Source organism: Gavia stellata, chromosome 13 (assembly GCF_030936135.1).
Source record: "Gavia stellata isolate bGavSte3 chromosome 13, bGavSte3.hap2, whole genome shotgun sequence".
NCBI classification, from domain to species: domain Eukaryota; kingdom Metazoa; phylum Chordata; class Aves; order Gaviiformes; family Gaviidae; genus Gavia; species Gavia stellata.
The window spans coordinates 68,478-91,787 of NC_082606.1; the positions used below are offsets into that span (position 1 = coordinate 68,478).

General features: G+C 43.2%; 1 protein-coding gene across 1 annotated transcript in view; it reads right to left on the reverse strand.

The window, feature by feature from the left end:
- LOC104261153 (immunoglobulin delta heavy chain-like) overlaps positions 1-23,310 on the reverse strand; it is a 27,974-nt gene continuing 4,664 nt past the window's right edge. Inside the window, exons 3-7 of the mRNA XM_059823829.1 lie at positions 18,275-18,283; positions 4,148-4,207; positions 1,347-1,627; positions 608-670; positions 1-116 (exon numbers count right to left, since the gene is read on the reverse strand). Of these exons, the coding sequence (XP_059679812.1) occupies positions 1-116; positions 608-670; positions 1,347-1,627; positions 4,148-4,207; positions 18,275-18,283 (529 nt within the window). The remainder of the gene's footprint in view (positions 117-607; positions 671-1,346; positions 1,628-4,147; positions 4,208-18,274; positions 18,284-23,310) is intronic.

Sequence of the window (23,310 nt, forward strand, 5' to 3'; positions counted from 1 at the left end):
TCAGAAGAGAAACAGCTTGATACTCATGATTGTATTGAAGGCAATGCTTTTTGCCAGCAGGACTCTCAAACCCAAAACAGCCATGAACAGCATATTCACTTTCGCCATTTTGACACCTGCTTTAAAAAGAAGGAGAAGAGGGAAGAGAGTGTGGTCTTGGTATTATCCCCACCACCCCTCACCCCCCCCAAAAAAAAGAAGACAGGAAATCCACACATCATAGGTGTATGAGAGAAGCAGGAAAAAAGGAAAAGATGACAGGAAAAGTGACAGAGGAATGTATCAAGTGCAGGGAAGAGAGGAGATGCCTGGCCAGTGAGGAATTTACTTCCCATTGCTGTTTTATCCCATGGAAATTTGTCAGCTGTTTAGTCTGTTAACCTGAAACAGCAGGTTATTTCTTAATAAATATTTCCAATTCTGACATTCCTGCACCAGAGAAAGCAATTTTTGATGTTTTGGTGTTGAGTCCACAAAAAGTAAAGCTTATTGCTTAATAAGTATCTACAATTCAGACATTTCTGTACCAAAGACAATGCATTTTCATCCATTGTTACTGAATCCCCAATAAAGTAACAATACTCTATTGTTCCTTTAGGCAACTGACCTTTTGTAGAGGCATCTGTAATGTTGCAAGCATTAACTGTTTCAAATTCTTCAGTTTTCTCTTCTGTTGAATGATTGAGAGACACTATAAATTGTATCCAAACTATATAAAACAAAAATTACACAAAACATACCTATAGCTCTTTTCCCAGCAGTAGATAAGAGTATTGGAGAATCAGATGGCAGGTCATTAGTTCTGAGATTAACTTGAAGAGAAAAATTAGCTTTCTACACGTGACTGCAGAAAACCCCCCTAGGACTGTTGAGTTTTAGTTTCTCCCCCTTTTGAAATGAACTTTACTGTAGGAAAAGAACAGTTTAAAAAGTGATCAAAAAAACTCCAAAAGGTTTGGGGAAAAAAAATCACGTCCTTTTTTATTTTGTATTTTCATAAAATTTATTTCAAGCTTTCTTCTAGCAGGCCTGTATACTCATGCCCCTTGAACTATTTTGCCTTAGATAAAGGTAGAGTTGCAAATTTTAGATAGTTTGTTTGGGGGGGGTGTGTGTGTAAGTTTTTTGTTTCTTTCTTTCTTTTTTGGGAAGAAAACTCCAGGTGTTTAAATAGTTGAATTAAGGTCATGTCTGCTAGGTGCTCTTGAATATCTCATCTTCACCTAACTAAGCACCTAAATATCTTTCTGACTGTACTTTTTCCTGCTAGATTCTCAAAGGGCACGAAAAAATCTTGGAATGTACATGTCCCAGTATCACGCTGCATTTGGACCACAACACTGTACCTGGCAGAATTATGCTGGCTGTAGTCTTGTTCCCTGTGTACATAGCCTTGCAGGTCACCTCTGCATCTGGTTCCACTCCAACTATCTTCATGGTACTATACATCCCCTCAGATGAGACAAGAGGTGCCTTCAGATCATATACAATGTCACTATTGGGCACATCAAGGCTGATGTTCTTAGGGTAGAAAGTCCTTGCCAAACAAACCACATTCAGTTTGTTGTCATGTTGTTTCGGCTCCTTTGATTTAAGCATGATGACTTCTGGGGCAGATTCTTCTTGCCTCTCTGAAAAAGAAAAATCATTTTGGGATTACTTTATTTTCTGCATACTTTTCTGAGAACTTAATCATCTATAGTTCAGATATAGTCCAGCCATGTATGCCCCTGAAAGATGAGTGTCTTTCTGTGTTTATTTCTTCCTCCTGTTTTCCAAAGAGCAGATCAAAGACAAAAAGGGAGTATAAGGGTGGGATTTTCATTGGAGCGTCTAATCCCTTGGTCACCTAAGCTAGATTTTACCAGAGCTCATATATATATACACACCTTTAAGTGAGGGACCTTGAAATGAGGAAGGGAACTTTTAAGACTACAACACAAATGTACATGCTAGTTTTGAATTCATAACAATTTGGGTATGAAGAAGGACATTTACTTTAAATGTAGCCTTACATGCTTGTAACATGATACATATTAAAAGATCCTTTTTTTGTTACCCAAAAATCCTTTACCAGATGATGCTAAAAGGCTTAACCATAGCACATAGGGAGAGAAGACAGTTTATTATTCCACTCTACAGTGCTGTTCCAATCAATGGGATTACTTGTAGATACAAAATAATGTTTCTAAAATGGAAGGTGAGGTTAAATCCTTTATTAACACTTGTTCAGTTCGAAGGAGGTTTTCTTTCTAAATTTCGTTCCCTGAAAGTTTCTGTAATATTTCTATGTGGAACGTGACCCAGGCATATAAACCTCTCTTAACAAGTGAACAGTGTTACGTGAGCTCTGGAGAGGTTTCCAAGCCATGAGACCATCTCACTGCATAATGCTGAGCCATCCTAAAGAACAACACTAACAGAGTTGGATGTCTAACAGAGGAGTTTAGTGCCATTCCAAATACACCACTTGTTCTGTCTTCTCTCTGGCTGTGACTTCTGAAAGAAACAGATCTCTTGTAGATCCTTAGGGCATCTTTGTACCAGGGGGGTGGGGGAGCAGTTATATTTGTATTGCACAGAAAAAGCAGTTAATATATTTATGCAAACAATCATACTTCTTTTTCCTCTTAACCTTACAAAATCACAGAATTGGCTATGTATTCCATCCTCTTGTGGATCTTGGCTTTCTCCAACGAGAAGTATACAGGGAATGAACCAAGTAATTCCTTAGCTGTTGACTTACTGAATTCTCAAGAGGAGATGTCTCAAAAACTGTGTAGTGATTAAAGGATATTTTCTATGTCTTTTGTGCTTGGAGATTCTCAGGAGGCCCAACTCCCGTGGTGTTCTTAGCTTTTTTAAGTACTTTTGAATATTTTCCACAGAAATTAAAAAAAAAAAAAAAAAAAAAAAAAAAGGGCACTAAAAAGAGTCAGGATACCAGCATTCTAGAAACCTGGAAAATCTATTCTTGTCTTGTCTTTGGAGGAACCAATAGTTTCTAAAGCCTACTGTTTGGGGAAAGACTTTTTTTCCCTCTTTCCTGAAGAACAGGAATCATGACACAGTAATTACTGATATAACAGGTCTGAAATTCAGTTTGTTTTAAAAAGCATGCAAGATACTTTCTGTGTAGAAACTGAACCTCACATTAGGGCTGCTGTGTTTGTCTGAAAAGGCAATGCCATTACTTAGACTTTCACCCACCAACACCTTTCCTTGGTTAATTGTTCATGGTAGAATACCTTTTGTACTGAAAACTGGCAAGTTTATACTAGCATAGATTGAAGTTAGGCTGATGGAAGCTGGCAGCATCTTACTGTCCTACTTTTGCAAATGATGTTTGCAAAATAGTATCTTTAGATTCTCTACTCCCACAGGAACTGGAGTTGCATTCATCTACCCCAAAATAGGCATGAAATGTGACCTAAAGATATAAAGGCAGCTGTATAGCTGTATGGGGCTTGCAGATGTGAGCTACCACCTGGGAGAGTCCCATGCCTGTCCAGGGAGTGTGTGTGTGTTCAGGTGATGCTATGCAACTGAATGTTTTAGGACAATGAAAATCAACCCAACAAACTCAGCCATTGACCCAGCTTTCATGCTGTCACACAAAAGCTGGGGAAGATCGTCCATCCTTATAAAGACCACATTCAGAAGAGTGCCATTTCTAAATATAAAAGGCTTGCTGTCATTTCAAGCAGTTGCTGCAAAAACTAATATGCCCTGTCTTTCTATGGGAACTACTTTCTCCTGAAACTCTTTACATCTTTTTTTTCTTTCCACACATCTTAGTGTTACACAAAAGAAAGCAAGCAAATACTTTCACCTCATACTGAAGCTGGGCTAAGACACCATTCCCACTGGGTATAAACAACAGTCTTAAATTTAGCAGTGTGGCTATGGGAGGCGGTGAGAGCCTGTGGAGTAATGCTGATGGACATAGCTAGGAAACTATCTTTGTTGTTCCTGAAAAGCTTTGTTAACTAAACATGAGCTGAGGACTCAAACACCTGGTTGGAGAATGCATGTTCAAGAGATCTGAGGCAGCAGAAATTTCTCATTATGCTGTCACATCACACAACCCCTTTGTCCACCCCATCACAAGCTTAAGAAACAACATTAATAGTAAAACAAGTGGAACTTACTTGGCTCAACTGAAAAAGTGATCCCAGTTCCAAATACGAGCTTGTCTGTTGCCACACTGTTTGCACATAGTCAAATAAACCCACTTTCTTCACCACACTCTGAAGGTATATAAAATCAGGGAATAAAATGCGAGTGGTTTGTACAAAGGATCCATACATGGACTGCTGTGAAAGTGCTCCAAAGTCACCATTGTTTCCATAATCATGAAGGGAGAAAATAATATTTCATAGTAGAGTGATTTCAAACAACTTGATCCGGACCACAGCTTTTAAAACCCTTTTCTATTAGCTCAGTAAGCACTATACTTCCAGAATAAAATGTTCACAGGAATTCTGCAGTTCTCTTCTTCAACACATTCCCTTTTTCCTTTCTTCCTCAAAATATATTGTTCCTTTTGCAGTCTCAGGTTTTTGTATGAGACCTTACAGTGTTTGTGTCACTGTGCTGCTCCAAGTTCTCAACACAGTGATATACTGAGTTACAAAAAGTGCCTCTTCCTTCCCTTTTACTGTACAGTATTTCATATGAGACAGGTAGTCATATACCCTATATACCACATGAAGAAATCACATAGACTTTAAAATAAGGACCGGAAGAGGGGATTTGAACCTGCTAGGGACCCGTGGGATTATAATGAAGGATTATAGTGTTGCTCTAGGAAGGCTCAGATTTTAGTCTAATGAAAGAGCAAAAGTTGCTTGAGTATTATTCTATGGCAATTAGAGAAACTCTTCAGAGTTGCAGAAGTGTTCTGGTTTTGGGGCTTTTTTTTCACTTTGAACTATTTTTTCTTGTGCAGGAAGAAGAGGAATGCACTCAATCTGGGGTTTTACAGTCATTATCTTTCTGGATGGGCCAGTGCTGAGGGTCATTCAGTGCCCCAGGAAGTCTTTATCATGCTTTCGGTATCTTTAAAAGTGAAAAAGAAATTCTTTTTCTTTATTAGGTAGAGATATGGGAGGAGTTCCATGGGAGGAGTTATTAAATAGGGATTTTGCTCTGGATGGTGCAAAGCCGATTGATCAAATCCTGCATGATGGACAAGTTCTGCATACTTAGTGCCACCTGCACCTGAAGATTTGTGTGAAGCATAATATGCAGATGAAGATAAATTTTGTTTGAATACATTCCTCATGTGTAGGCTGGACAGCCAAGGAGCTGCCACTTCAGTGATTACGAAGCAGAGCTATGGTGGCTAGATATTGTCTGACTGTTATTGAAGATGCTATGAAAGATAACCTTGCAATGCAAGGATGTAAACACAGCCAAATGATACAAGCAAATTACCTTTCATTGAAACATTAATAACTTGGTATTTGCCCTAGGGTAAGCCTATGAGTACTTCCCCCTGCCAAGGACAGTGTTTAAACAGAACAATCCTTGAAAATGGACATGCTATGGTTCTCTTACCACGAGGTAGAAACTCTAAGCTAACCTCACATTAACAGCTTTATAGGGGGAAAAAGAAGACCTGGGTGCAGATAGGTGCAGGTGGTGTACCAAGGAAATATGATTCAATACTGCTCTCTAACTGCTCCCAAGCTGGAAGAGGGCAGGAAGGAAGGGAAATTTATTAACATCCTGAAAAAAAAGAAAAAAATTACACATGCAGGAAGACAATAAGGCAATTGTGAGCTGGTATAGGATTGATCTACCCAAGTGAAAGGGACAGTAAGGGGAAAGGGTGCAAAACCGTTAGTTTGATCATCTCCAAAGTGGTATTGAACGTTGCTAGTGAGGGTTCAAAAACATACACAAAAAAGGGGATGGGAGGGGGACCTCTAGCTGCTGACCATGGCATAAAGAGGCGATGGCTGGAAATGGCCCAAGAGTGGATGGGCCCTGCTCTCTTCCCTGAAGCTATTAGTTACCTGGGTGATTTCAGGAAAGCTCTAAGGCCTCCTTAGAGTTTAGCAGCAATGGAGACTCTGCAGTTCCCATTTCTCACAGTGATCTATAGACCATGAAGGTGTTTAAGAATGAGTGCATTAACTTAGATTGCCTGTGACAGCCTGGTAAGTTGGTATTGTCAGAAACTCAGAAAATGTTCCTTGAAGTGGTCCTTGAGGATAAAATGAATGGGAAGAAGCTACAGCTGTTATGGGCAAAGACAAGGAGATAGTGATCTGGGCTGTGGAGAAAAATATTAATCATGCAGTTCAAGAGGAAATTAATGCACGATCTCTTAAATCATTGAGCTGAAAAAGAAACAGATGTGGGAAAGGGGTGAAGGGAGGGAATGGTAATTGTAGATTGAGGTGGCGGATAGAGGGGCATTGTTTACTGTGAGTTGAGACGAAGATAGAGGGGCCCATTTCAATGATGATGCTCAGTAGTGGAGTGTAGGGTCATGATCTGTGTGGTTGGTGAGGGAAAACTGGAGCTGTCTTCCAGCCACATGGTGTTTGAGTCTTCTTGCCTAGTGTATTGGGTCTGGCTGATATGGAGTTTATTTTCCCCATAGGAACCCTCATAGTGCTGTGCTTTGTATTGGTAACTAGAAGGGTGTTGACAGCACTCCAGTGTTTCGGCTACTGCTGAGCAGTGCTCCACAGCACCAAGGCTGTCTCTCCAACATTCGCCCCTCACCAGTAGGCTGGGGGGGGGCAAGATCTTGGGAGGGGACATAGCCAGGACAGCTGACCCAAACTGACCAAAGGGATATTCCATACCATATGATGTCTGCTCAGAAATAAAAGCTAAGAGAAGAAGGATGAAGGGAGGGCATTTGTTATTTACAATGGTTGTCTTTTGGAGCAATCGTGCGTACTGAAGCCCTGCCTCCCGGGAAGTGGCTCGACATCACGTACTGATGGGAAGTAGAGAATAAATCTTTTGTTTGCCTTTTCTTCCACACGCGGCCTTTGCTTTTTCTGTATTAAACTGCCTTTATCTTGACTCACAAGGTTTTTTTCATGTTATTTTCTCCCCCTGTGTCCTGCTGAGGAAGGGAGTGATAGAGAGGCTTGGAGGCACCTGGTGTCCAGCCAAGGTCAACCCACCAAACCTTTCTTCCAGGGGCTGCATTTGAGGTAGTCATCTGAATGTTGTGGAGAGAGAGTAATGCCCAAATGCAATTGACTGAGCTATTTTTTCTGTCTAAAATACCTTGGGAAATGACAAATTTCTTCTTAGAACCACTTGTTTCTCTTTAATGGATACAAAGGGGACACAATGAGTAACTTAGATGGAAACTTCTAAACTGTGGCAGGTAAAAACCTATCTGCTGAACTGATGTTGATAATTATACATTCAAAATCAAATGATCTTGAACTCAACATCCATATTTGAGTGCAAGAAAAACTGGCATGTCCCACAGCTTGAATCACAATCAGCATCAAATATGTTCTTCAGGATGCAGTTGTCTGTGGGAAGATGACATTGTGAGGAAATAGAGTATGTTGCACCTTCAGGCTTTTCAGGAAGTCAGTTTGTGTTGGGTGGTTCAGTCCCTTTCAACCACTGTGATACCTAGTCCACACAGTGATGAATAGTCATACAAAAACGTTTCTGTTTTCATTTCAGTGTCAGGTGACACCCCTTCTTTAATGTCTTTTGAATGTTGCATTTTGACTGCCTCTGCTCTTTTATTGCTGGATAATCACATCACACAGCAATTGCCATAAATAAAAAATAGCATTGCCAGCATCACTTTTACAGTAGATTAAGGTAATAATACAACTCTCTTACTGAAACATTGCCCATACTTGGTGACACTGAATATGGATTGATTTGGATTGTAAGAGCCCTTTTAACTGAAATTACTTGATGCCAGATATATTTTTTAATAAACTTCTAGAGATTTACAGCAGGATATTTTCTTAAGAATGTCAAGAACCAGCTGTCCCAAACACATTAACTGTCAGTTTAATTTTTTCTTCCATATCTATTCTGGGCCTAAAATTATTTATATCTCTAATGTTTTCATGCTTTAGCAAAATGAGTCTGTGATGCACAACTTCTTCAGAGGTTAATTTTGCTTGGTATCATATCCTCTTTTTCTGTTTGTATCTGCTAAAATTGGGGGGAGGGGGGGTGGGTGGCAGGGTGATGATGTTTGTCCCAGAAACACAGAATCACAGAATGGATGAGGATGGAAAGGATGTTAGAAGATTGTCAAGTCCCAACCCTCTGTTCAACACAGGGTCAGCTAAAGCAGGTCCCTAAGGACAATGTCTAGTTGAGTTTTGAATATGAAGACTCCACAAACTCTCTGGGCAACTTGTTCCAATGCTCAGTCACTCTCACAGTGAAAACCCTTTTTTTATGTTTAAGTGGAATTTCCTGTATTTCAGTTTGTGCCCATTTCCTCTTGTCCTGTCCCTGGGTACAACTCAGAAGAGTCTGGCTTAATCCTCTTTATTCTTCTCCATCAGGTATTTATATAGATAAGATCCCGCTGAGCCACCTTTCCTCCAAGCTGAACAGTCCGGTTCTCTCAGCCTCTCCTGCTATGACAGATGTTCCAATTCCTTAATGATCTTTGTGGCCCTTCCCTGGACTCTCTCCAATATGTCCCTGTCTCTCTTGTACTGGGGAGCCTTGGACTGGACACAGCACTCCAGTTGTGACCTCATCAGTGTTGAGCAGATGGGAAAAAAATCACCTCCCTTAGCCTCCTAGAAACACTCCTTCTAATGTAGCCCAGGAAGCTTTTAGCCTACTTTGCTACAAGGCACTTTGCTGGCTCATGTTCACCTCATTGTCTATCAGGACCTCCAGGTCCTTCTGCCAAATTGCTTCCCAATCGGTTTGTCCCCAGCATGTATTGGTGCCTGGGCTTATTCCTCTCTACATGCAGGACTGCATTTCCTTTCACTAAACTTCATGAGATTCCTGTCTGCCTAGTTCTCCATCCTGTTGAAATTCTTCTGAATGGTAGCACAACTGCTCCCAGTTTTGTATCATCTGCAGGCTCACTGAGGGTGCACTCTGTCCCATCACCAAGGTTATTCATGAAGATGTGACACCACATCAGACCCATTCTTGATCCCTGAGGTAGTAATGGCCTCCAGCTGGACTTTATGCTGCTGACCACAACTCTTTGAGACCATCAGTTCAGCCAGTTTTCAATCCAACTCATTGTACATTCATCTAGCCCATATATAATCAGTTTGTCTACGAGAATATTATGGGAGACAGCATTGAAAGCTTTCCTAAGATCAAGATAAACAACATCCACTGCTTTCCTCTCCTCCACCAAGCCAGTCATCTCATTGCAGAAGACTGTCATACTGGTTAAACACAATTTCTCGTTCTTACATCCATGCTGGCTACTCTCAATCATCTTGTCCTTCATACACCTGAAATGTTTCCCTGGATCCTTTTTCTCATCATATTCTCAGGGACTGAGGTGAGGCTGACCAGCCTATCGTTCCCCATATCCTCCTTCTTGCCCTTCTTGAAGATAACAGTGACATTTATTTTTTCAAGTTCTCATGAACCTGCCTGGATCCCCATCAGCTTGCAAAGATAATCAAGAGTGGTGTTACATGACATTGCTAAGCTCCCTCAGCACTTGTGGGTGCATCCTGTCAGGTCAGAAAGATTTGTGTGCGTCCAGTTTGTTTAAATGTTTTTTCAACCTGATCCTCATCAGCTGAGAAGGACCTTGGTCTTCCTTGCTCTGGACTTTCCCATTGACCTCAGGGGCCTGGAATTCCTGAAGGTAAATCTTATTAATAAAGAATGCAACAAAGGTGGCATTTAGTACTTCAGCCTTTTCTGTGCCCATTGTCGCCAAGTCCCACTCCCATTTAGCAGCAGGACCATTTCCCATATCTTCCTTTTGGTGCTGACATACCTGTAGAAGTTTTTCTTGTTGCCTTTCCCATCCCATGCCAGATTTATCTCTAGGTGGGCTTTGGCTTTCCTATCCCCATGCCTGCCTGCTTTGATAGAATCTCTATGTTCTTCTCAGGTCACCCAGCCCTGCTTCCATTACTTGCATATTTCCTTTTTACATCTCAGTTTTGTCAGGAGCTGCTTGTTCATTCATGTAGGCCTTCTGCCACCTTTGCTTGTCTTCCTGTACACAGGGATGAACCCTGTATATGGATTCTTGAGCTTGGAGGAGACGATTCTTGAAAATCAACCATTTCTCCTGGACCTTCCTTCTCTTCAGGACAGTGTCTCATGGTTTACTGGGCATAAAATTTAGGGTTTCACTAGCAAGGTGCTGCAGGACTGTCCTTTGAGGAAGGTGGCCATGTACTGCTCTGTGCCTGTCACAACTGTTTCCAGCGGGCACTGAAACAGATAAAACCAACCCACCAGGTGTCAAAACCTCAATCAATCACAGAAGCAAATGGCATCTCTGCTCAGATATATTTAAGAGAGGTTGCTAGCTGCTAGGGGTAAAGGAAACAAAAAGGAGACTGTCACGGATGCACACATTCTGAGTGAGTGAACGGTACTTTGGTTCAGGCATCACCGACCTGACTGAAATCAGCCTAGCTGTGCAAAACATGAGAACTGTGCTAGGCCATATCTTCTCAGGATCTAAAGAATCTAACCCACGTCTTATCAGGAGCTAACAGTATCAACCTGAGCTGGGACTAGAAAAAACTATAACTGCTACAGCTGCACCCCTGCACATACTCCAAAGGGGGGGTTTGACTACAAGTCAATCACTTTACACTATAAATACCTGTAGCACCCTGTCGCGTTAAAAGGAATGCAGTTTCGAAATTTGTCTGTCAGAGTCCCAGGACTTTCACTGACCCATTTATCAGAGCCCCAACAAAAGGACTTGCACTGAGCAGATGCACAAAAATCGAAATTAGTTCAGTTTATTGAAAGCAACAGAAACAGATTTGAGATTGCCGTTGATAAATTCACTAACTACAATCGTGCTACTAATTAAGGTTAATATTGCTAGCAAACTTGATAGTAATACAAGAACCCGGAGATAACTTTCACCCAGAGGGTGAGAGGCGCAGCGCTTACCCAGAGAGGCGTCCCTGCCTGGGGTGGAGGAAGAGAACACAGCCCGTCGACTGGTCCGTCAGGTATCGAGGTTCTTCTCTGTCGTGCACCACCCTGTTGCCCAGCATTGTGTGTGGCCCGTAAGCAATCTTGCACATTTGCCACATACGTCTTTAGACTGTCTGGGAGTCCACGGATAAGGGGGGGTTAATCTAGCTGGATCAATAGGGGCTAACATCGGGGAGCTCCGTAACAAGCTTCGCTCATACATGGCCTGTATACAGGCTGCCTTTTGCATTCAAGTCAGAGAACCCCAAAGTCTTTATCACACAGGGGTCTCCCCTATCTTGCGGGTCAATACCACCAGCCCAATAAGCAGCCCTTGTTGTCAATGAATAATTATGATCACCCGGTGTGGTGGTTAAAAACATCCAGGACCCCAGTAACCTCTTGCTTCCTCTTCACTTAACAAAATGTTATCCCCTCCTGTGAGGGAGACACGCCACACATACTCAGTCTCGGACTCCCCTGGGCGCCGCGAGTATTTTTCCTGCAGCTTGGCTAAGTCAGTAGGAGACCATGGGACAGTTCGCATAGTGGTACGAACATCGTCTCTCCCCTCATTTGTGACTTCAGATTTAATAAGTGGCCGTACGGATACTGGCTCTGGGGTATAATCATAACTGGAACCCTCCTCTCGTTCATCAGAATCATAATCATCACACCAGATATCTCCATCCCATATTTCAGGGTCAGTATGCCGAAGAATTTTGAGGATCTGTGCTGTGGGATCACTAGCTGTCTGCATTGATTCCAGCACAGAGCGCAACTTTTCCCGGAATGGACTTTCTATAGATTTTTCACCAACAGCCAACAATAGCGTCTTAAGCAGCTCGTTTTCCTTCTTTAAATTTGCATTTTCTATTAGGAGGGTATCTACTCGCCTTCCTAACTGTTCACGTTCAAAATTTAGCGATTTCTGTAACACATCATTGTGTGACTTTAAGGTAACGTATTCCACATCTGCAATTCGTTCAGGAGGTGGGGATTCCTTAGCCTCCTTCTGTGCACAGGATAAACAAGCTCCTAAAATAGCACAAACAATTCCTTTACCCTTACCATCTTTAACCTTCTGCTCACTCCTGCACTGTTCAATTCGCTCTATTATTTTATTTTCATTTTTCCAGAATTTCTGGGCCCATTCTAGTCCCGCTTGTGACGGTGCACATTTATATTTTTGTAGCAGTTTATCCATGGCAATCCTGTCCGTGACGCCAGTTTTTACTGTCGCGTTAAAAGGAATGCAGTTTCGAAATTTGTCTGTCAGAGTCCCAGGACTTTCACTGACCCATTTATCAGAGCCCCAACAAAAGGACTTGCACTGAGCAGATGCACAAAAATTGAAATTAGTTATTTTATTGAAAGCGACAGAAACAGATTTGAGATTGCCGTTGATAAATTCACTAACTACAATAGTGCTACTAATTAAGGTTAATATTGCTAGCAAACTTGATAGTAATACAAGAACCCGGGGATAACTTTCACCCAGAGGGTGAGAGGCGCAGCGCTTACCCAGAGAGGCGTCCCTGCCTGGGGTGGAGGAAGAGAACGCAGCCCGTCGACTGGTCCGTCAGGTATCGAGGTTCTTCTCCCCCACCTTAACAATCATTTTCTCTGTCTTTTATCCTCAAAACTACGAGGTTCCCCCCCCATATGTGACGTGTAGCATGATTTGGGTGGAGAGACGAGTGCTATAGTCATATATGTTTAGCATGACCTCTATAATCTTCATTAGCATATGCAGGGGTGTGAGTTGTAATATGCATTTCACAGGTAATGAGGCAAAGGTCAGTTATCGGACACGAAGCCTTTTCGAAGAACAAAGGACCTCTCACATTCCTGTTATCTTACTGTCTTTGCTGACTATAAGCAGGGCTGTCCTGCCTCCACAGGGCCCCCTCCTTATCTGCACCCTGTGTTAGCCAGGCGAGTCTCCACTCCCCCGAGTCGCACAAGAGATAGCAAGGGCAGTCTTAACAGCTCTTTGTGCACAGGAATCCCACCTCATTATCCAAATTCCACACACCCCCAAGCCCATTGAGCTCTCCTGTATGGCAGCAGGCTGCATGGAAGTGATCTCCCCCTTGAGCAGGAATGCCTCTCAAGGTTGAGAGACCCCTTACCTGGCATCTGATATCTATAACGAGGAAAGTAACATTTTACATTAGGCCTAAAAGTATATTGTATGCTAGCAACATTTATATATGCAACTATAGCTGAATTCTTAGAAGTGTACTAAGTAGCACAGTGTTTGACTGCCGTCTAATTACCTTCTAAATTATCGTTTAAATTATCATTGTCAAATCACTGTTTAATTACTGTTCAATTATTGCCTAATCACCATTTGGTTACCATTTAATTTTCATTCAATCATCTTTTAATCACCATTTAATCATCATGCAATCATTAATAAAATCCTTTTAGTTAACCCCACAATGATGATTTCTCTTAATAATTCGCCTTTGACAGAGACCTGAGAGGAGACATAGAAGGAGACATGTCAGTACACACATGAGGACACACAAAGGCAGGAAAGGAAAGACATGAGTGGAGACACAAAAATAAAGACACATGGAAGGGGACATTGTTGGAGAGATGACTGGAGTTGCTCTGTTGGAAAGAGGCAGTCCATGCCAGGACAAGTACAACCCTTGAAATGAGTGCATCCCATGAAGGAACACATGCTGGAGCAGGAACCCTTCCAAAAGCAGAGTGGCCTGTGGAGGAGCCAGTTTCCCATGCAAGAGCAGGTAAAACCCCTGAAGGGACTGTGGCCTGTGGAGAAACCCATGCCAGAGCAGAAGAGGTAGGAAGCAAGGAGCAGCAGAGAAAATGAACAAAAAGCAAGGCACAGCAGAAAGAAACTATGAGAAACATGATCTCAACCTCCTGAGCTGCCCCTTGCCTCACCAAAGGAATTGGGAAGCCTCCTGAGCTGCCCCTTGCCTCACCAAAGGAATTGGGAAGGACTGAGTATATCGTGTGGTGGAAACAAGAGATGCTGAGTTGACAAGGGGGGAGGAGAGGTGTTGGACTCAATTTGAACCTGGGGAAGGGTGTTTCCCTAAGTGTTTGATTAGCAGTCTATGTCTTCTTTGTTTCTCAGTATCTAAATCAGAATAAAAAATTTATGTTATTAGGCAATAAATTAAAGGAAATGAAATTCCTCAGGATAAGACTGTTTTTCTGTCACACATGGAATTCTTCCAAGAAGGACCCTGAACAAGCCAAAGCAGTCGAGTGTTGTGATCCTGCTATTTGCTCTGTTCCCTCCTCTCAGAAGCCTTAACTCCACCATCCCATGGTCACTGCAGCAAGGATGCCCCACCTGTGGTGGCACGGGAGAAACTGGGTCAGTGTATTATTTGGGTTCCCCTACGTGCCATTGTACCTCTGTGTTCCTTTGTGTGTGGAGATGACCTTTTTATCATGCAAGTTAACAATATAAAGCTATACTTTGCTGATCTTATGGAAGCCTGTGTTTCTGTTCCAGTGTTTGCTGTAAGTTTTAATGCCAATACTTAGAGCAAAAGTTGCAAGTGAGTTAAGGTTAGTGCAGAATGAGTGAAAAAGAAGGTCTCTTAGGGCTTAACTGCATGGCTCAGTGTGTTTTTTAATGTTCTAATTACGGTGTGTAACTGCTTTACTGCAAATACAGGGAGGAAGGTATTGTCGTGGTTCAGGTCTTAACAGGTTAAACTCACATTAATTACAATGCAATAATTGCATCCTTATGGAGGAGTTTGGATTTTATTGCCTCTGTGAAAGAATGACTAACAGTGCAAAGAACACTAAAAGTTATAGAAAAGTTGTTATCTCTGCTTTCACTTTCCTTGCTGACAAGAGCGATGGTTGTCAGTGGCAGCAGTCAAGAGAAGCAGGCTGTTAAGTACTGTGATTATGACCACTCAAGCTTGGTCCAGGGTGTCCCTGGAGAACCTCCACAGTCAGATGTCATGGAAGGTAGAGTCTTCCCACCACCACTTCAGGCTCAGGTGGCTGAGTTTTATGAGGTGGAAAGCATCCTTCAGATTGATCTTTACTTGCAGTGGATCATTCTGAGCTGTTGTTACTCATTGACTGGTGTAGCAAGTCATCAGGCAAATATTCTTGTACAAGTTTAGTTCTGCTCTTTCTGCTGGTTATGTGGTTTTTCAAAACACCTGCCTAATTGTGCTTTTGTTTAACAAAAGTTACATACCTAACAAGGACATAGCAACACACTGAAGGTCAAAATGTGGACCTCTGACATCAGTCTAATTATTCTAGTACTGATAGCCAAGTAGGCCAAGAGAAGTATATGCACATGGTCCAGGGTTTCAGCAGGCACCAGTGTGTAGACTTGTGGTTACTGATGGAAAGTAATACCGCTATTATATCAGCAGATTCTCTGCCTTTCCTGTTTGCTCCTCTGAAGCCTGAGAGTTCTGATGCCATTCATGGTTATTTCTGGAGATAGGCTTTCCGTTGGAAATATAGACAAAGGAAGAAGATCTGGAGACCTTCTCCATCTGAAGAGGCTGTTGTCTGAGGCTAGAAAAGGACACCTGGTAACAAAAGGCTAGCATATGAGGTAGAGAAGGAAGTCCTACACCTGCAACAGGGTAATCCTGAGCAGTAGCACAGGCTGGGGGATGGCTGGCTAGGATTACCTCTGTTGAAAAAGACCTGGGGTCCCGAACATCAGTCATCAGTGTGCCCTGGAAGCAAGGAAAGCAAACCATATTCTGAGCTGCTTTACCAAGAACATATCCAGCAGATAAAAGGATATGATTATTCCACTGTAGTCAGCATTTGTTTGGCCACACCTGGAATGCTGTGTCCAGCGTTGGTCCCACTCATTCAAGGAAGACATTTGAGAAATTGGAAAGGGTCCAGAAAATGGACACCAACAAGACTAGAGGGTTGGAGGACTTGGCATATGAAGAAAGGTTGAACAAATTGGCTTTGTTCAGCTCTGTGGTTGAATTCTTTGGTGATTCTAAGAGTCTGGCTTTCTCCTGCAAGGAAAGATGCAGAAACACAGGCATCATCCCACAGTGTTTCCAAAACACAAAGCTGTCCCTAAAACCTCTGTCTGATTTTCAGGACTGATGCTGTTGTTTCAGCCCCTGAAAAACAGGGTGAAAAAGGGAAGCAGAAAAGGGACACTGATCATCTCTGCCCTCAGCCAAAATGATTCTTTTGGGTATGTACTCCCAGTGCATCACAAGGATACATCTACTGCATATATTTCTTTCTTCTTCTCTCCCTAATGTCTGCAGTTTAACAGCAAAACTAATGTAGGCCTGTGCTTTCTTCCAGAATAGGCCCTGGCTATGGGGAAACTTTCCTTTCTTTCTAGTGTTAACCCTGTTTGCATCTCTGTCTTGGTGTTGCTACCACAGGGGGAGGTAGAAGTGTGAGGAGGCACATCTCCAGTGAGAACTGTTTCTTGGACTTGTCTCTGGAGATGCTGATGCAGTTTTGGAAGGATGGTATGTAGTCCTTCACACACCTAAAAAAGTTCCACCTCAGATCTTTTCATAGATTTTTCTTGTACCAGTGCCCATGGACTTTCTGTACACAACTGTGAGGAAGAGGTCGCACAGGGATTCCAGGCCTCAGAACTATCTAAGGCCTCTGATAGGAACCAGGCATGTGATGAAAACTGTTCAAGGGCAAAGGTATATCGTGAGCACAAAATGGGGTTTTATTGCTCTGGTATGCAAGCTGTCTGTGTGCATGATGAGAAACTGATAGTGCTTAATTAGAATTAGGTAGGGAAGTCAGGGCTAAAATGAGATAATTCTGTCCAAAAAAATGAATAGCATCATAAATGAAATGCAACTGACATGAACTGAAGTTTTAGAAGGGGGTCTTGGGATGGAAAGCTGCCTTCATCTGCATAACAGTATCAGTAATACCATATTGGTCCAAAATTGCTAGGTAATAATTTCAGTAATAGAATTGGGACCAATGAGAATAAAAGGTAGTTAGTGGCAGGTTGTTTATTTGAGAAGAGTGTGGGAAGAAAAAAAAGGAGGTGCAAAGGTGCTAAAAGCTAACTTCAGGAAAAGAGAAAAATGTGGAATATAGTATAAAGTTGGGTGGAGAACAAAGAACTCAGGCAGGGGAAATCTTGCAGCAGTACAGTATCTACAGATGGTGGTGAACTGTAGACCCAAGCCCTCCAGGATCCTATAAGAAACAACATTCGACAAAATGCTGGATTCTCCAAGAGGTCTATGGTCGAAAGACTTGATGTGGGAAGCTCAAATAAGAAAGGATAAACTTGTAAAGAGACAGGGACTTCTAGCTTAATACTATGTGCAGGAGGAAAGGCAATAGAATTGCAATTTAGTAGTGCTTTTGCGTGTGATTTATGAGATTTCTTTATAGTAATATACTTGTGCGGCAATACTAACATTAAACAATAGAATTTTAACTCAGTATTGCTTGTGTATGAATACTACTAGTAATAGTCGTTGGTTTATTAGCCTATTTAAGGTATTACTAGTTTCTCAGAGGTACATTGGTTAATCCATAAACATCATAACCATCTTGATCAGTTATGTCGCAAGCATTCAGTCTACAAAGGGAGAGTTGTACTTAGGAAGTAACAGCAGCACTCTTCAGGGTGAGAGACTCTGAAACTTTCCCCCACTCATGGACAAATGCTACAAGGTTGACAGGGAATAGGCATCTGCGAATCACAGAATCACAGAATCACAGAATCACTAAGGTTGGAAAAGACCTGTAAGACCAAGTCCAACCATAAAAAAAAAAAAAAAAAAAAAAACCCACACCACACAACACGACACAAACAAAAAAACCACACCACACACCACCATGCCCATCAAGCCATGTCCCACAATGCCACGTCCACGCACTCCTCGAATACCTCCAGGGAGGGTGGCTCCACCACCTCTCTGGGCAGCTTATTCCAGTGTCTCACCACTCTCTCAGTAAAGAAATTTTTCCTAATATCCAGTCTGAATGTGTCCCCTGGTGCAACTTGAGGCCATTTCCTCTTGTCCTGTCGCTAGTCACTTGGGAGAAGAGACCAACACCCACCTCTCTGCAACCTCCTTTCAGGTAGTTGTAGAGAGCGATAAGGTCTCCCCTCAACCTCCTCTTCTGCAGGCTAAACAACCCCAGCTCCCTCAGCCGCTCCTCATAAGACTTCTGCTCCAGACCCCTCACCAGTTTTGTCACCCTTCTCTGGACGCACTCCAGCACCTCTATATCTTTCTTGTAGTGAGGGGCCCAAAACTGAACACAGGATTCGAGGTGCAGCCTCACCAGCGCCGAGTAGAGGGGGACGATCACCTCCCTCCTCCTGCTGGCCACACCATTTCTGATACAGGCCAGGATGCCATTGGCCTTCTTGACCACCTGGGCACACTGCTGGCTCATATTCAGCCGGCTGTCGACCAACAGCCCCAGGTCCTTTTCTGCAGGGGAGCTTTCCAGCCACTCATCCCCAAGCCTGTAGCATTGCATGGGGTTGTTGTGGACAAAGTGCAGAACCCCGCACTTGGCCTTGTTGAACTTCATACAACTGGCCTCAGCCCATCGATCCAGCCTGTCCAGATCCCTCTGCAGAGCCTTCCGACCCTCAAGCAGATCAATATTTCCACCCAGCTTGGTGTCATCTGCAAACTTGCTGAGGGTGCACTCAATCCCCTCATCCAGATCATCCATTGATAAATATATTAAACAAGACAGGCCCCAAAACTGAGCCCTGGGGGACTCCGCTTGTGACCGGCCGCCAACTGGATTTTGCTCCATTCACCACAACTTTCTGGGCTCGGCCATCCAGCCAGTTTTTTACCCAGGAGAGTAGACATGTCCAAGCCACGAGTCGCCAGCTTCTCCAGGAGAATACTGTGGGGGACAGTGTCGAAGGCTTTACTGAAGTCCAGGTTGAAAACATGAACAGCCTTCCCCTCATCCACTAGGCGGGTCACCTGGTCATAGAAGGAGGTGAATGAGGAGGAGGGAGGATCAAAAATATAGAAAATCCCTAAAAACATTAGAAAAGTCCAAACTCTTCAGAGAACAAATGTTTCTATGCTGAAGCACTTATAGACACCTTGATCAAACAGAAAGTTAAAATCTGTTTCTTTGTAAACACACAACTTTCATAAATATACATTTATACTGTGGAAATTAAGAGACACACATGAAAGAAAATCACAAGGAGGCAGGGATCTTCAGATGCTCACTCATATGAGAGGACAGCTGGAACAATCAGGAGAAGTTGGGTCATGCTGGAGAGACACACAAGATGCGTTTCACTACACAGCCTCTGAATTTCCAAGAACAGCTTCAATTTGTGTCATAAATTCTCCCTTTTCAAACTGTGTCTCCCTCTTCTGCCCTTTACTGTAAGAGCTTCCCAGGTTCTGATTTGTGACTACTTCAAGAAAGTGATGAAAAGACTGAATTCAGTCTTGCAATCTTCTTTTTTTCCAGCCCAGGACTTACTGAATGTGTGCAAAGGATGGTTTAGGACATGGCATCAGCAGATGCCAGTGACAAACAAGACTGGGTTCTACATTTTTCTTCAGGGACAGCAGTTTCATTTGGGAAGGATGTGACATGGCCAAGTCTCAGTGCAGTGCAGGAGATAAATGGATAGATTCACACCAGATCATGGCAAAGCCATGTTTTCAAAGCACAGCTGGGTGAGACACTCAAGTATATTGTTTATTGCTGTGTAATTTTTTTCTTCAATATCTTGCTCTATTCTTCACTTTCAGAGGTCCATAAATCCAACACATACCAGTACTTTAATTCCTTCCAGTCATCCTGGCCACTGTCTTGAGCCACTGTCTTGAGCACCCTTTCAGCTCACTTTTTCAACTGAGACAGACCAGTCCACTGTATAACATTATTGATTTGGTACAATCCTCCCTATGTCAGTGTGAGTGGCACAGAAGTGTCTGCAAGGTGTTACACCATGCATCCACAGGGAGATCTTGTTCTTGCTTTGCCAGAAGAGATGGTGACTTGGCCTGGGGCAAGGGCAGAGTTCATAAAATTATTTGGACAGATCCACCTACAGTTCTGAGTGTGCTTCAGGAACCTGACAGACCCAGTGCCAAACACAGGTATCACTATGTAAGGACAAACTAGGCTTGGTGTGATTGACTGAGACATCTGATGAACTTCTCCTTGGGGGCAGACACCATCATCTGTATCTGGTAAAGTGTACCTGGAAAGACAAAGTCAGACATGAAGGTTGGAGATAAAAAGTTCAATCCCTTCCCACAGGCAGTAGTTCAGGTAGGTGATGAAGCCAAGGACACTGTTGCTCCAGTCTTACTTTGAAAAGGAAAGGTCTGCAAATACTTACACAACACATGTATTCCCAAATGCCACCAATCACTTGCAGACTTTTGCATTCCACTCCCAGCTAGGCACCAAAGCCTGGAAAGCAGCAGACAGAGCCAGTGCCAACAGCGCAGTTAATAGATCTCTCTACATGACCAGTGTTAGGTTATCTATGTAATGTCTAATCACTGTGAACACAGACACCAAGCAAAGATGGGAAGATTAGAGGAAACCAGTGACCTAATAGTAATCTAAAGAGTGAAAACAGAGCACAGAGAATCTACTACTCCCTGAGTCCACCCAATGAGGACATTTAGCTCATCATCTGGATTCTGCAGCTGGGATGGAGTAACACTGAACACAAGTAGAAATTAGCAGAGGAGTGGCTGAAGAGCAGCCCAGCAGAAAGGGATCTGGCAGTGCTGGCTGGCAGCAGGCTCAATATGAGTCAGCAGGGTGCCCTGGCAGCCAAGAGGGCAAACTGCATCCTGGAGTGTATCAAACACAGTACAACCAGGTGGTTAAGAGAGGTGATTATCCCACTGTACTTAGCATTGGTGCAACCTCACCTTGAGTATTGTGTGCAGTTCTGGCCCTTACAATTAAAAAAGGATGTTAAGATACTTGAATGCATCCAGAGGAGGGCAAAAAATTGGTGAAAGGGCTGGAAAGCACATTCTGTGAGGAGCAGCTGAGGACTCTGGGTTTGTCTAGTTTGCAGAAAAGGAGACTGAGTGGTGACCTCACTGCTCTCTACAGCTTCCTGAGGAGAGGAAGTGGAGAGGGAAGTGCTGATGTCTTCTCCCTGGGGTCCAGTGATAGGACATGTGGGAATGACTCAAAGGTGCGTCAGGGGAGGTTCAGACTTGACATTAGGAAGCATTTCTTTACCAAGGGGGTGGTCAAACCCAGAAACAGGCTTCCTGAGGAGGTGGTTGATGCCCTAAACCTGTCAGTGTGTAAGAGGCATTTGGACAATGCCCTTGATAATATGCTTTAACTTTTGGTCAGCCCTGCAGTGGTCAGGCAGTTGGACTAGATGATTGTTGTAGGTCCCTTCCAACTATCCTCTCCTTTCCTCTCCTCTCATTTCCTCTCCTCTCCTCTCCTTTCCTCTCCTTTCCTTTCCTTTCCTTTCCTTTCCTTTCCTTTCCTTTCCTTTCCTTTCCTTTCCTTTCCTTTCCTTTCCTTTCCTTTCCTTTCCTTTCCTTTCCTTTCCTTTCCTTTCCTTTCCTTTCCTTTCCTTTCCTTTCCTTTCCTTTCCTTTCCTTTCCTTTCCTTTCCTTTCCTTTCCTTTCCTTTCCTTTCCTTTCCTTTCCTTTCCTTTCCTTTCCTTTCCTTTCCTTCCTTTCCCTTCCCTTCCCTTCCCTTCCCTTCCCTTCCCTTCCCTTCCCTTCCCTTCCCTTCCCTTCCCTTCCCTTCCCTTCCCTTCCCTTCCCTTCCCTTCCCTTCCCTTCCCTTCCCTTCCCTTCCCTTCCCTTCCCTTCCCTTTCCTTCCCTTTCCTTTCCTTTCCTTTCCTTTCCTTTCCTTTCCTTTCCTTTCCTTTCCTTTCCTTTCCTTTCCTTTCCTTTCCTTTCCTTGTTAAGAAACAGGAAAACTCTTACCAGGATGACTTGCAAACAAAAAGGGGATGATAAGCTAGTGACGACTTATTGGATAACAGGAAGAGGATTTGGGGATTGAATACACCTTATTATAAAGTGCTCTAAAAGGATTGTGAGAATATGCAAAAGGAGTGCTAAGGCAAGAGAAAAAAGATGGAAAAAAAGAGGGACCAAGGTGATTCAGGGAGAGGGTAATGTTGGGAAACAGGGAAAAAGGGATCTGTTTTGTGCACTGGGGGCTGGTCAGTTCATTTTTCTGGTTACGCCTTGCATGTGATCTCCACAGTCTGTCCTATCTTCTTATTGAAATCCATTTCTAATTATATTCCTGGGTAAGGGGGTTCTCTATTCTGTGTGCATGTATGTGTACAGAGATCTAAGTGCCAGCAACTGGAAAAGAGACTGTGGATCATAAATTCCTGGGTCACAGTGATGCCAGTAATTGGTAGGGAAACCATGGGTCATAAGAACCCCCGTGTCTGGGGTACCAGCAACTGCAGAGACTGGTGTAAGCGCATATTGTGTCAGTGTGTTTGTCAATGTGTGCAATCACCACTGAATATCAAACCAGACTAGCCAATGAGTAGGATAAGAGGTTTGGGAGCCAAGAGTTGAAGCAGGCATAAGTCTGGGCCAGGTACTGGAGAAAGGAGGAAATCTGAGATTTGGCTACTGGAAGGAGGGGGCAGGAGGTTCAAACCAAGTACCAGATTTCAGGCCAGAGGTCTGGACCTCTGGTCAGCTACTGGGAAGGCCAGAGGCACAGACCAGCTAGCAGAGACACCCTTTTGCATGTGAGGCAACTGGGACACCAGGGGATCCAGGGCCAGCTACTGCACAGACTGGGTATCTAAGGTCAGTTACTGGGAGGGGGGCATAGAGTGTTTGTGTCTGTGGGTGGGTGGGTACATAGGTCTGAGAAACAGCAACTGTAGTGAGACTGTAGGCCTCAGAGGTGTGAACAACTACTGGATAGACCTGAATGCCTAGGGCCAGCTACTGGAGGTCTCCGCAGTGTTTGTATGTTAAATATATGCACGTATGTACATGTTTTTAATTAATGGCCTTTCATCCTGATCAGTCAGAGAGGAAAAAAATATCAAGCTTTTTGTGCTGTTCATATTTGCATGAGTTCCCTGTTCTCTGTGTTTCTTGACCTGTGTGGCCAGCCATGTATATATTGTATACTGTGTGAGTGCGCCTGTCAGGAATACATGCTCAGCCTCACTACAAACCTAACCTGGA